This window comes from Ruditapes philippinarum, unplaced genomic scaffold (genome assembly GCF_026571515.1).
Source record: "Ruditapes philippinarum isolate M1 unplaced genomic scaffold, ASM2657151v2 ctg7288_1_1_1_1, whole genome shotgun sequence".
In the NCBI taxonomy this organism is placed as follows: domain Eukaryota; kingdom Metazoa; phylum Mollusca; class Bivalvia; order Venerida; family Veneridae; genus Ruditapes; species Ruditapes philippinarum.
Genome location: NW_026852989.1, coordinates 147,802 through 163,069, shown reverse-complemented (window position 1 = coordinate 163,069; position 15,268 = coordinate 147,802). Strand labels below are relative to the sequence as shown.

Here is a 15,268-nt window from a genome sequence, read left to right as displayed (position 1 = left end):
GATCTTTGATCTCATTATCATTATTATTAATATATAATAATAATAATAATAATAATAATAATAATAATAATAATAATAATAATATTAATATTAATTATTAATATTAATATTAATATTAATTATTATTATTATTATCATTATTATCATTATTAATTATTATTATTATTATTATTATTATTATTATTATTATTATTATTATTATTATTATTATTATTATTATTATTTACACTTTTGTATAAAAAAAAAATAGTCTATACATCTTTTTGCTAGAAAGTACATCTTTTTGCCAAAAATCTACTTGTTGGCTCAATCCACAAAATGGCAGCCTCCGACAAAAATTCACGTGGAAATAAATTAACAATCGATTTCATAAAAGACCTTGGAGGACTCGAGGTATTGCTATCTTTGAAAACTCAACATTTATTATAGTTTTGATTAAGACCAGCATTTCTATGTTATTTTTGTTAATTAAACTGTCATCAAGGAAAGCATAATAGGTAGTATTTCGGATATGTCCATAGTCCGGATAACGTTTTTAATTTCATCAACATATTTTGTATAATATGTCCTAAACCACAATTTTTTTCAAATAGTTAAGAATGGGATACATGGTCACAATGTGTACAAACAAAATGTAAGTTACGCATGGTTACAAAAGTAGGAAATGTATACATCAACTAAAATATTTTATTTTCATAAGAAATAGAATACACCGTTAACACTTTTAGAACTAGCAGACGACAGGCTTTTCATATCAGTGGTATTTAGAGTAAAGATAACGGGTTGCATATCTCACTGTATAAATCGTATGTAAAATGGTCTGACATATGGTAGGTTTAACAGTTATTTAAAACACTTTGAAGTCCAAAGATGTGTTGAATTTTATACTGTGACGAAGCTAAGATCCAAAGCTTTCTATTGGTGTAATACATTTTAAAATTGGACATTTAATCACAACAAACTAGCAGTTTAAAAACAGGTTATTTTGTATAGTTTTAGCATAAGCGATATCGATTTTACTCGAAGATAAGGGAAGCAACTCGTATTTTTTCACTCGATACACCTCGGTTATTTACGTAAATCATATTGAAAGTGTTTATGGGTGTATTAATTATAAGCTCGACTATTTGATAAAAATAAGTAAAGCTATCCTAAAGCAGGCCCGTCGTCGCGATTTTGTGAATGGTGCAGCCAATTTGGATGGTTTTAGCCAGAATCTAGGGGGGTACGGGGGCATGCTGCCCCGGAAATTTTTTTATTCTAGGATGCTCTCAGGGCCGTTTTCCCGTATATTTAGCCCAGTTTACAGCCTGCCGCTAGTACATGTTATAGTAATATGTCAACGATTTTTTACAGATTTAAGTGCGTTGTAATTTTTAAGGGTGAAATTTAAGGTTCGCATAACGGACGGATAGGTGTACTTAAAAGATGAATACATGTAGTTGATATTTGGCAAATGAAAAATAAGCAATAACTGGTGTTGATATAATTCTAATTACATGTGTAGGCAATTACAGGTAAGTTGAGTGAATCTGTCCTGTACTTATGAATATGTAACACCATTAGATTGTTCAAACGTCCTTGAGACATTGTCGGTCTCAGGTATGTCTTTATTCTTCTGAGCGCCGAGAATGTCCTTTCACTGGTAGCATTAGTAGCAGGCATTACTAACAAAATATTTATCAACACAACCCTCAGTGAGCAGTGCTCGTTCTAGCACCGACTGTTCTGAACGTCACGTAGAGTAACAGTACTATTTTCGGATTTGTCAAAATGTGAACGTAGCAGCTGAAGCTGCACCACTAAGATGTCTCGGTTAATATCGTTACCATAGAAATAACAAACAAAACCAAGTTCTCTAGTGTACTCGGTCTTCAATTAAGATAACTTCACACTTGACTTTGTAGGACCCCTACATATACCTGGCCAATTAACAGTGTCCAGTTGTTTCTTCGCGTCATGTTTGTATATTACCGCGCATTGCATAATGGGCCATTTAAGTGTCAAATTGATAATCAGTGATGCGTGTTTTTTTTAACTCATTTTTGGCCAAAATATTGGTCCGGCCTTGGCCGGATTGGCCGGACCATCGACGACGGCCTTGTAAAGTTTGTTTACCTCCTCAGATATTTTCATATTTCATTGACATCTTGCTATGAAACAAGTTGAAATTTTATACACTTCTTTGTGAGAATAATAGGACTCATAACATGGATTTGGAGAAAAAAATGGCCCTTTTGTGAATTTTACATTATAAAGGCTCTTTTACTATCAAGCATTTAGAATAGTCCAGTTGTGCTGTCCTACCGATAGCTCTTGTTATGTACTGACAATTAAGAGGAGCACAGTATACCTTTTTATTAACATTCACAGTGATTTTTTGGTGTCAATAGACAGACCATTAAATTTCCCTTTCAAATTTATTAAAAGATATTTCCTTTTGTAGGATCTCTTGAGTTGCACTATCTTTAAGCTTTATTATTGTGTTTTATAATTAAGTTAATGTCAGGATTGGATAGCATAATCTACAGTCATGTTTCTATCTCTTAGTAATATCAAAACCCCTTCTATCTATCTTCTGTTAATGTCAAACCCCTCCTGAGGAAGTACACATGTCTGCACCTCAAAAATCCCTTATGAAGACATTGACTTGTTTGTGTATCAAAAATGACACATTTACTTGCTGTTTTATTCAAGCATGAATTTGGAAAGATGACCATGTTAATTAGTTTTTCTTCTGAAAACAGGATGACTTGAAGCTTTTAGATGATGTGAACGACAACAGCGATTCTGAAGTAGAAAACTCTGAGGAGGATCTTGATGCTGAACCTATAAAAAAGGATGAGGTAAAGAGATTTTTTTTGTACTTATTAACAGTGTTTCTGCCAAACTAGATTTTCTGGGGGTCATTTGTGACCCTCTGTATAAAAATATGGGGGTCATTTGAAATTATGAAGGGTCAAATTTAAAAAAAAGTAAAAACTACAAAAGTTAATCAGAACTGTTTGATTTCACATTGTTAACTTCAATTTCTTACTTTTTGCAATTGCAAACAAAAAATCTTCTATTTAAAGGAAGAACCAACTTTATTTGCTTATTTGCATTGAAACATTTAACCTGTCAGACATCTGTTTATAGCAGAAACTTTGATATTTTGGCCACGAAAGCCCCTATCTTTTATGGTGTGTTTACCATTGTCAAAAAAGCTTCTGCATGCACAAATCACTTGTTTACACAGACCGTTCATGTCTAAATCCCAGATACTGTGACTGATTGTAGAACGGTTGAAAGTCTGACAGAAAATGTGCTGAGAACGACACAAAATGGGGTAGTAGTTTATACATACACCCAGTAACCAGAAATAAATACATTTCGGATACTCAAACATTAATTGCCAATTTAAAAAAAACATCCAATTAAGGTAGATTATGACTGCGTCACAGAAAACGCGCATTGCAAATTTCAATGCGTCATGCATGAAATTGTGTCAAAAACGCAAGAAACGCAGAGTAGTGGAAGCACTGTATTAATTAACTATATCAAATACCCATATTAATTTTATTTGAAACAAAATAGTTAAAATGTAAAGCGCAGTTATTAAGTTGCTTTTTGCTTGAATTAACTCAAAGTTGAACAGTAGAATAATTGTGTATGTGTGATCTACTTTCAGATCAGAGATTTTATTAAGAAGTTGGAGATTTATAAGCACAGGCCTGATACAAAAGGGTAAGATCCATAAATTTCTGAAGTACATGTATATAAGTTAACAAATTTCTGAAGTACATGTACATATTGAAATGCTGTTACAGACTGTATTTGGATATATATATATCTACAAGTTTAAATCAATAGAGAGAGTATCAGGTTAGTAATCCAGGGATGGCTGGTCCAATCCTCCGACAAGATATAATTTCTCTGTTACAATTGATCTCAGACATTCAGTTTTAATGGTCATTTGTCTCTCACTGCAGATTTAAAAAATCATGTGGGATTAGTAGTTGGTCAATTGTGGAGAAATTAGTAATTACTGGTTAGTTATCCAGGAAATCCTGTTAGTTGGATCATCAAGATATGATCAAAATGTGTTAAGATAGGTGTAAAAACATGAAATACAAACAAAACAAATGATTGCTCATTACCATTGTGATTTCAAATCTCTCAAAGACATTTAATAATAATTGTATGATGTTGTTATGAATTTACATGTATGTACAACATGTACTATATAATATAGTTCTCATGAAATTGGTTTTGATAAAGTTGAGAATTATTTATTTGCTGTACAGGGAAGAAAAGGAGCCAAAACAAAAGAAATTATTGGTAGCAAAACCCAGTGAAAATTCAGCTGAAAATGAGGAACCATCTACCTCAAAGGTCCCAGAAGAAAGTCAAAAGAAGAAAAAAGAAAAGAACAAATACAAGGTAAAATTCATGGAAACCAGGCTTTATCTTCATAACTATTATTGTTCACCATAGTTGAATTTACTGAAATTAAGTCTGACATTGTCTAATCATATTAGCTTAGCAGGTAGATTCATATAGAATGTTTTTACATGATAATTAAATTTGGTTATTGCTGATTGAAGAAATGTATGTTCAGATTTTGTCAGTCACTTGCAAGAAATAAGTAGTGCTATTTCTTACATGTACCTCAGTCTGCCCTTCAAGTTTGAATATTGCCAGGGACTTTGAGTTTTTTTTATCCCCCGCCGATGGAATCGGGAGGGGGATATAGTTTTGGCGTTGTCCATCCGTCCGTCCGAATTTCGTTTCCGGAGTAGTTCTCTGCAACTACTGGCTGGAATTCAACGAAACTTTATGGGAATCATCAATATCAAGAGGAGATGCGCATCTGTCCGTCCGTTCGTCCGTCCAAATTTCGTTTCCGGAGTAGTTCTCTGCAACTACTGGCTGGAATTCAACGAAACTTTATGGTAATCATCAATATCAAGAGGAGATGCGCATATCGTCGGCTTGTTCCGGTCAGACACTTTAACTCAGAGTGATTGCCCTTGATTAGTTATGTAGTATGCATATAGAGTAAAAATCGTTTTTCGCACTACTTCTCTGCAACTACTGGCTGGAATTCAACGAAACTTTATGGGAATCATCAATACCAAGAGGAGATGCGCATATCATCGGCTTGTTCCGGTCAGACACTTTAACTTAGAGTTATGGCCCTTGATTAGTTATGCAGTATGCATATGGAGTAAAAATCGTTTCCGCGGGGTCAGACACTTTAACTCAGAGTTATGGCCCTTGATTAGTTATGCAATATGCATATGGAGTAAAAATCATTTCCGGAGTAGTTCTCTGCAACTACTGGCTGGAATTCAACGAAACTTTATGGAAATCATCAATATCAAGAGGAGATGCGCATATCGTCGGCTTGTTCCGGTCAGACCCTTTAACTCAGAGTTATGGCCCTTGATTAGTTATGTAGTATGCATGTAGAGTAAAAATCGTTTCCGCACTACTTCTCTGCAACTACTGGCTGGAATTCAACAAAACTTTATGGGAACCTTCAATACCAAGAGGAGATGCGCATATCATCGGCTTGTTCCGGTCAGACACTTTAACTCAGAGTTATGGCCCTTGATTAGTTATGCAGTATCCATATAGAAAAATATTTGTTTCCTCGCTACTTCTCTGCTACCACTGGCTGGAATTCAATGAAACTTTATGGGATACTAAGAGGAGATGTGCATATAGTCGCCTTGTTCCAGTCAGATACTTATAACTCAGATTTATGGCCCTTGATTAGTTTTGTAGTATGCATACATCTCATTGGCATTTCCAGATTTTACTATTTAACACAAAGTTATGGCTCTGTTATTTCCCTGAATATTTATCAGGTTCAAAGAATATTACTGTTTATGACATGATTAATATATAAATAAAGCCTTATGTCTTCAGTTGTTGTGTTAATAATAACCAGTACTCGTCGGGGGATATAAATTCAACGAATTTGCTTGTTTTATATAAGCAGACTGTCCAGCTAGTTTAAAGAATGCCCTACTTGGGTGATGACTACTTATAAAGAGGGGTATCTCAGGTTACCTTCAACCAGGAAAGCTAGAAAGTCACCTTTACAGCATTGTGTAATTAAAATCAACACAGACAAACAAAAATTATCTATTAAAAATCTATTATGAACATGAAAAAATCTGTATTATGTAGATAAATTATGTGACACTATTATAGGTACAGCATGATGAAGTTTCCAGTACAACGAAAGACCCAACAGCAGAATATAAATTACATATGAAGGCGTATCAGAAGAGAAAATATCTCATCATCAAAGCTGGAGAATATTTTGATAATCAGGTAAAAATTTCTCAATTATTGTTATATTGTCATGTTGTCTACTCTGACACTATTTAACAAGGACTTATGATTGTCACTGTAAAAGAATAAGCTTCCACATGTATATTCGGCACATTATATTATTGGCATATCTTTTTCATATAGGTAACTGATACAATTCATAAAGGAGAAACAAACCACAGTTTTGCAAAGATACAGTGAAGACTTAAGTTAAAGGCCCTTCAAATTCCAAAAATGCTATTATTTTTATTTCTGAAAATCATTTTATTTTTGGTGTTCTGTTACCGTCAATTGGCCATATAGCTAAACCATCTTTTGGGTTTTTTTTGGTCAAACGTTATGTTAATTTATTATTTTGTTTGAATGTCAAAAGACCTCTTTGTTCACAATTTCAACTAACATCGTGTATTTGACGAATTATTTCAAATCAAACTACTTTCTTCAGTTGATAAAAATACTCTTAATTTGTTACTAAAATATTATACAATACAGGGCTATCTTCCTCCAGAGGAATAATTGTATTCAATTTTTGAGGCTTAATGTGCTTTTAAAATGATAACATGCATAAAAACATGCATATATCATTGGGCGTAATTAATAAATTTTTCATTTCCCCAACAACTTTTATAATAACCATGATACAATAACAACTTGATGTATATTAGAGGAACTAAAAATTGTAATATCAAAATTCACTAAGTATATACAAATGTATCTGTTTTGTTTCACTTTCAGGCAGATGTTGATGTTGGTAATGAAAAGTTTAATGATAACATGGTCAAACAGATGGAAGAATTTGCTTCCAAACTACTCAATGATGAAATCTTGGTCTATAATAAACGTAAGATATGTTGGTTTCACAATCAAAATTTTTTAGCTCCAATTACATTTGTTGACATGAACAAGTACTTTTTTGAAAGACTTGAAATAACCTGTAACAGGATAGTTAGATAAAATTTAAGTAATCTAAGTTTTATGGATTTTATGTTTGATTGGGTTTTACATCACACCGACACAGTATAGGTCATATTGCGACATTCCAGCTTTGCTGGTGGAGGACAACCTCAGATGCCCTTCTGTGCATTATTTCAGGCACGAATGGGCTGCACCTGAGTAGCCCCACCAACATTCTGTAAGCTAGCTGGAAAGCTTCATCAGATGAAAGGTCGGGCTTTGAACCCACAGTAGTGAGGAGCAAATGGTTTGAAGTCAACGACCTTAACCACTTGGCCAAGATGCAGGAACATCCATTGAGATACATGATTGAACATCCATAAAGCTATCTAGAATTTTATAGAAATTTATGATTGACTAAGTCTTTATACCAAGTTATTGGACTCTAATATTTCATAAGTTAAATTTCGTAAAATCTTTGTAAGTTTGAGTGTTGTATCTTTTGACTGAAATTCAGTACAATGTACAAATAGAGGCAATTTTGAAAAAAGAAGCTGGATTATTTCTTTGATGGAAGGAGAAGTTGTGGGCATAAAGATCAGGTGTCTGCCTCTTAACCCATGGATCATGGGTTCAAGCCCTACTTTGGTCACGACCATGTTTCTTCATATGTCACCAGTACTGGCTGGTTCCAGGAAGCAGACTGTAAAGTGATTAATATAAGTTGCAAGAACTTGTTTTGCAACCAAGTTTAAATAAATATGTTTAAAGCAGGAAGTAACTCATAATATTTTGATATATCTAGAACGTGAGAGTACAAAAAAGTCTGATGTAAGATGGATGAAGACTGTTCTAAGTTCCGGAACTCTTGCTGATAAGATTGCGGCCCTAACGGTGTTGATTCAAGAATCACCTGTTCATAACCTCTCCCATCTAGACACTCTTATCACAATGGCGAAGAAAAAAGGCAGGAGAGAAAACATACAAGCTATAGGTGACACAATTTTCTGTCTTTGCTTATAAAACATTTTAACAAGTTATAGATAGATTTTCTTGAAAGACAACCAGTTTATTTTCCTTGTAGACAAATACTGTACATAGTAACTGAGCTGTCTATGAATTCTTTTTTCATTTAACATGTTTTAGTAGTTAGGGTTGACTTATACTTTGAAGTGTATTGAAATATGGTTAGTATAATTAGAAAGCACTCAAAGATTTACCACCATATTGAAGAAGTCTTATGACAAAACATTATATTTGTTTTTCAAGACGATGGAATTGTTATATGTTTATATGTAAAATATAATTACTACTTCCAGATGCATTAAGGGAAATTTTTAAGACTGATATGATCCCAGAAGATAGAAAGTTACGAGTATTTGCTCAGGTAATAAACTTAATTTAAAGTATTCTATAGCTGTCTTTTTAACCATTACTACTTTAAATATCTTAAATGAACTTGTCCAACTTTGAATGTGGATTAAACAAATCGTTTTTAGGGAAAATTTCAAAAATATATACTGACTGAGAAGTGACAGTGCAGACCATAATCAGACAGCTGGGATGTGCAGGCTGATCTTTGTTTGCACTAATTACATGGGTAGAATCTGTTGCTGCCAGCAGGCTCAGAATTTAGAGATTACCATAAAGTGAATAATAATATCAAATATAGAAAATAGTTACAAAAAGACGTTGATCATTTTTGATTAGAGAGAATATTGCTATTGTTATTGTATAAATTCTTTGAATTCCTGAGATCCAAAATATATTATTCAATGTTCTACTTGAGTGCCTTTTGCATGAAGTAATGGACATAATGAGTTTTAGAAGGCTCATTTTATTTTACCATATTGAGCAATACTGGAAAATTATACATGTATTACAGCTTGTATAAAGGGTGGATCAAAAACCAAACCTAAAAAGTTCATAGTGTTTCATATATAAACAATTTGAAATATTTTTTTTTGATAAGTTATGATATCTTCTCTAGAAAATGTTGTTTTGTTTTCTGTTTTTTGTTGCTGTTTTTAAATAAATTATGACCTATTTTCTTTATGCCCTGAATGTACATGTCTATTTTTCCAAACAAATTTTTGAAATAACAATTTTAAACTTATTAGCTCGACTTTTCTATGAAAAGGGGAGCTATCCTACTCGCCCCGGCGTCGGCGTCGGCGTTAGCGTTAGCGTTAGCGTTGGCGTCACACCTTGGTTAAGTTTTTCGTACCACCCCACTTTATTTCAGAAGTATTACAAGTATGGCTTTGAAACTTACCATACTTGTTCACCATCATAACCTCCATCTACAGACAAGAGTACATAACTCTGTCAAGGTTTTTGACAGAATTATGGCCCTTTTTTGACTTAGAAAGTGTATTGAGCTTGGTTAAGTTTTTTGTACCACCTCACTTTATTTCAAAACCATTGGAGGTATTGCTTTGAAACTGACCATACTTGTTTACCATCACGACCTTCATCAACAGACAAGAGGACATAACTCTGTCAAGGTTTTTGACAGAATTATGCCCCTTTTTGACTTAGAAAATACATTGAATATGGGTAAAATCCACTTATTGCCTTAACCCTTTGAGATATTGCTTTGAAACTTTTATTGCTATTTCACATCATTACCCCCATCTGTACGCAAGAGAAGGTAACTCTGTCAAGGATTTGTTTTAAAAATTAAGGCCTTTTATCGACTTAGAATCTTGGTTAAGTTTTTAGTACCAGTCCACTTTTTGACTGAACTGTTTGAGATATTAATTTGAAAGTTGGAATACTTGTTTACCATCATGGTCCCAAAACATGGGCAGGAGAAGGTAATTCTGTTAAGGATTTTATTTGAATTATGGCCCTTTTTGACTTAGAAACTCAGTTAAGATTTTCATTCTTGTCCACTTGTTGACTTAACCATTTGAGATATTACTTTGGAAGTTGGAGTTCTTATGTGCCATCATGAGACCTATCTGTAAGCAAGAGAAGATAACTCTGTGAAAATGTTTCTTGATTTGTACTTAGAAATTCCTAGTTAAAGTCTTGTGTGCCCTTAACTGTCAAAGTTTTGTTTTATAGGCAAGCACTAAAAAAGTCGAGCGCGCTGTCCTTCTGACAGCTCTTGTTTTGATATACTTGTAGCATGGGTTTGTTAAGTTAGGTCCAACAACAGGTTGGAATAAAGAAGTTATGGATAGAAAATTGATGCAGTGGATCTTTGAAGCTCAGCTGAAAACAAAATATGCTGATTTTGTTAAAATTCTTGAGGTAATTATATGTTTGATATCATTTCTGATATAGTTTTAACCAAAAGAATTGGTTGTTTTAACATAATGAATTGGTCGTTTTAACTTAATGAATTGGTTGTTTTAACTTAAAGAATTGATTGCTTTTACTTAATATAATTATAGAATAAAAAATTAATGTAGACACTTTGTGCTGTAGGGAATGGCACATGATACAGTTCTCAGTACAAAACAGAAAGCTGTCAGTGAGTATTTCCTTGTTTGTTCAATTAAAATAAAGCATATGGTGCTATAGTACTTTGGTTTATAGTGCCCTAAAACTGTAGCACAGTTACAAGTTATCTATGTTTTGAAAGTCAAATCTTTCCTTTAATCACGTTTTTGTGATTTGAAGTTGAAAACATTGTTTATTGTAACTGTTACTGTATATATAAAATGTATTTCTTTATTTCAAATACATTTACACATTTTATGTAATGATTTTCTAGATTCTGTACATTATAAAACAAAAGTTTATTACATTTGTTGTCATTCATACAGATTCACATTAAAATTGACACAAAAATGTAATGCAACTCATACTTACATTATATCCCATTTTTAGACTTGCTTTACCCATAACATGCTATATATCTTAAATGGACTTGTCCATTCTTCAATTTGGACAAAACCATTTCTCATTTCTAGGGGGCAACTCAAAATCATTTATAGTAAATAGGAAACAGTGCAGACCACGATCAGTTGGCACAGATGTGCTAATCTTTTCGTCTGTACTTGTCATATTGGTATGTTCAGTTGTGTGGGTTAATATATAAGTTTGTTTGTTATCACAGCTCTTTTAATATCATATATGTACAGATATTATTTCTTTAATATTTCAGACATCATCTACAACATGCTTGTCAGTAAACCAGAACAGGAAAAGGTAAATAATGTAGAAAATGTATATTTTACATTTATTAAAAATAAAAGGTCAGTGTTACTTTAGTGTGAAGAGTATGTTATGAATGTTTCTAATAAATGTAGCACTAAAATAATGCATATTTGAAAATATATTTAAAAAAAAACTCAAAAAAAAACAAAAAAAAACAACAACATTAATATGAAGAAGAAAAAAAAGAAATGAATTGTAAATTTGACTTTGGAGTATTAAGGTTCATTTGCATATTTATCTATGAGTTAGCAATGTTTTTCTACCTAAGTCAAATTTAAGTTAATAAGGGCCAAGTTTGTAACTAGTAATTGTTTTGTACATGCACAATTCATGCTGATTCACTGTAGTGAATAAATAAGACCAAAATATTTAAAATTAAAAAATTTTTTTTTGTATATTTGATAGGTGTTGTTGACATTACTTATTAACAAAGTTGGTGATCCACATTATAAACTAGCAGCTACAGTCTCACATCTCCTCACCAAACTTGGTATGTATATTTCAAAATCATTATACATATAAGGTGGCATGATAGCCCAGTTGGTTAGACCACTGACTGTCACTCCTGAGGTTCCGGGTTTGATCCCGGGTAACACCCTTGGGAATTTTTAGAAACACTTTCAGTGTTTCCTACCTAACTAGAGGTTTACTGGTACGAAACTCAGGTAATCCTGGCATGTATCAGTGCTATACACTGGGCATGTAAAAGAACTAGGGAATCTATTCAATAAGAGCTAGGGACTTGTTCCCGGATTCCCTTGTATCTCATAGCTGTCTCTAGAGTCTGCTAAGGTAAGGACCCTGCTGGAAATAAGTGCTTGCACTTTCGTAGGTTATCCTTGATTGCCCGGTCTAAAGAAAATCAATCAATCAATCATACTTAAATACACTGTGTAGTCTTAAAGCTTTATACATGTTTTATTAAAGGGGCATTTGTTTGTAGGAATCAATTCTCACACCAATAGAAAAAATGTAGATGAGTGCAAAGTGAGAATTCTAGTCAGCTTATCCATACCACAGAGCTATATTTAAAAGTCTGTCCACGCTTACACAAAACAAGTGCTACACAAATAATACTAAGCAGTATTACAGTTAAGTGTAACAGTTAAATTTTGTCATATTGGATTACCTTAATAAGTGATAAATTGTTTCAAATAAGAACAAAGATCATCCTACATTAACTTGAAGTTAAGGTTAAATCAAACATTGTATTTGTTGTGTTATATTTCAGTGGAGCAACATCCCAACATGAAAGTTGTGGTTGTTAGGGAGGTGGAAAGACTGTTATTCAGACCAAATATTGCTGACAGGGCACAGTATGTACTAGTAGATTCATTGATAATTGTAGTGGATTAATTTATGAATTTTTGTTATTTTCCGTCTCGGAGATTTTCTATTTTTATATGCCCAAAAGAATTTCTTGCATATTATATTATACCCCCTGGTGTCCGTCTGTCCTTCCGTCCGTCAGCAAGTTGGTTTTAGGAGCATAACTTAAGTTTCATTAGGCCCACAATATTCAAACTTCATAGGATGATTGTCCATATTGGGGAGAAGACCCCTATTGATTTTTGGGGTCACAAGGTCAAAGATCAAGGTCACTATTACCTTAAAACTGAAAACAGTTTCTGGAGCATAGCTTAAGTTCCGTTTGGCCCACAGTGTTCAAACTTCATAGGATGATTGTCCATATTGGGTAGAAGACCCCTATTGATTTTTGGGTCACAAGGTCAAAGGTCAAGGTCACTATTACCTTAAAACTGAAAATGGTTTCCGGAGCATAACTTAAGTTCCATTTGACCCAAAGTGTTCAAACTTCATAGGATGATTGTCCATATTGGGAAGAACACCCCTATTGATTTTGGGGTCACAAGGTCAAAGGTCACTGTTACTTTAAACTGAAAACAGTTTCCGGGGCATAACTTTAGTTCCATTTGGCCCACAGTGTTCAAACTTCATAGGGTAATTGTCCATATTGGGTAGAAGAACCCTATTGATTTTGGGGTCACAAGATCAAAGGTCATGGTTACTATTACTTTAAAACTGAAAACAGTTTCCGGAACATAACTTCACGGTGTTTAAACTTCATAAGATGATTGTCCATATTGGGTAGAACACCCCTATTGAATTTAGGGTCAAAGGTCAAGGTCACTATTACCTTAAAACTGAAAACAGTTTCAGGAGCGTAACTTAAGTTCCATTTGGCCCACAATATTCTAACTTCATAGGAGAATTGCTATTTGAAGGAGGTAATACTTTATTTAATTCCCATGTCTTACAAATGCTCCATCCTTACTTAAAAAAAAATCACTTTCGTCATTCATTTTATGGTATTATTCCTGAAATTCTTTTGATATTTCTACATACTTTAATGCTTTAAAGATCCTGTATGCTGTGATCTAAGTGGTAAACCACACTAAGTGAAATTATATATATGTACATAATAATGCAAACAAAATAGTTTTCAAACATCGAAGAATATGTAAAATATGCACTGCAAATATTTGTGTATATTATATGTAATCATTAAAAGATATGCACATTTGCCAAAAAGATCACATGCATTGTAAAATGGTGTAAATTGACTTCACGGTGCTGTATTCAATGTTATATCCGGTTTTACTGTATAGCAGCTTTGACCCTGTAACATTTGTTTTGTTTTGACAGATATTATTCTGTGTGTTTCTTGAATCAGCTTAAACTGAGTCATGATGATAAAGAATTAGCTGGCAAACTGATAGAAATCTACCTGACCTTCTTCAAGGTAATTTATCAATTCAGTTAAAATGAATAAATCATCTTTTGATGGTAATATATGTACAATGTATATAGAAAATGTAATCTTTTAAATAATTGATTTACTGGAAGTGATTTAGATAAAAATTTAACTAATTAAATCAGGCCTTTCAATTATAAGTTTATCAAGTTTTCTATAATGTAACAGGTTTTTCCAATAAACGCTTGTTTCAAGTGTTTAAAGATTTGAAAACTTTTATGGTATGATTCTGAAAAAGCCATTTGATATGTCCGCAATTTTGATGATCTGATTAATGCTTTCAAGGGATCATTCTTCTACCAGGTTTTTGAATTCATCTGATAATATCTAGGAAAAGTATTTATTTTCTGTGAATAAAGATATAAAGATGTTTTTATTTTTTTCAGGCTTTTGTGAAAAAAGGTGAAGTGGACAGTAAAATGATGAGTGGTCTATTGTCTGGTGTAAACAGAGCTTTCCCATATGCAAAATGTAAGTTGTAATGATGTAATTCATACACACTGAATCAGCTTTAATGAATAAATAACCCTTATTTTACAGCCAAATAAAGGCTGTTTCCCCTTGCCTAAATAGGTATATTTTCCCCTGAAATTCTGGTGCAACTTCTTCACAAGGCACATAACAGCAGCTGACTTATCAGCTAGTTGGTAAATTTGATTGACTGACAGACATATATGTCCCTGTTGAGAGCCTCTGCTATGGATCATTCATGTTAAATTGAAAATTTAATAAAAATGTTTAGATAAATTCATTCATAGTTGTTGGAATTTTATATTTCAAGTTCTCCCCTCTTTTCTGATTATTGTGCTTCAGAAAGGTTGTTTTGAAAATTGAAAAGAAAAAAATCACAGCTTGTTTCCTGTATCATATTGTTAATGTTGTTTTGTGAACAAAAATATTTGGATAACAGATCAATATCGTTATTTACATTCTTGTCCATTGAACTGTATTATTTATGAGTTTGTTGATGTCTTACAGTGGATGAGAAATTTCTTGGAGACAAGTTAGAACATCTGTATAAGATTGTACATATAGTCAACTTCAGTACCAGTATACAGGCTTTGTCTTTGCTTTACCAGGTCATGGATGCTGGGTAAG

The 15,268-nt window shown here is 32.9% G+C and overlaps 1 protein-coding gene across 1 annotated transcript in view; it reads left to right on the top strand.

Moving 5' to 3' along the window:
• The first annotated feature begins 287 nt into the window (after nt 1-287).
• LOC132730449 (CCAAT/enhancer-binding protein zeta-like) overlaps nt 288-15,268 on the top strand; it is a 31,261-nt gene continuing 16,280 nt past the window's right edge. The window contains exons 1-16 of the mRNA XM_060716378.1: nt 288-393; nt 2,748-2,846; nt 3,671-3,726; nt 4,287-4,422; nt 6,205-6,327; nt 7,063-7,168; nt 8,027-8,215; nt 8,541-8,608; nt 10,357-10,482; nt 10,660-10,705; nt 11,342-11,385; nt 11,800-11,884; nt 12,626-12,710; nt 14,062-14,158; nt 14,557-14,641; nt 15,149-15,263. Coding sequence (XP_060572361.1) covers nt 319-393; nt 2,748-2,846; nt 3,671-3,726; nt 4,287-4,422; nt 6,205-6,327; nt 7,063-7,168; nt 8,027-8,215; nt 8,541-8,608; nt 10,357-10,482; nt 10,660-10,705; nt 11,342-11,385; nt 11,800-11,884; nt 12,626-12,710; nt 14,062-14,158; nt 14,557-14,641; nt 15,149-15,263 — 1,535 coding nt within the window. The 5' untranslated portion in view covers nt 288-318. The remainder of the gene's footprint in view (nt 394-2,747; nt 2,847-3,670; nt 3,727-4,286; nt 4,423-6,204; nt 6,328-7,062; nt 7,169-8,026; nt 8,216-8,540; nt 8,609-10,356; nt 10,483-10,659; nt 10,706-11,341; nt 11,386-11,799; nt 11,885-12,625; nt 12,711-14,061; nt 14,159-14,556; nt 14,642-15,148; nt 15,264-15,268) is intronic.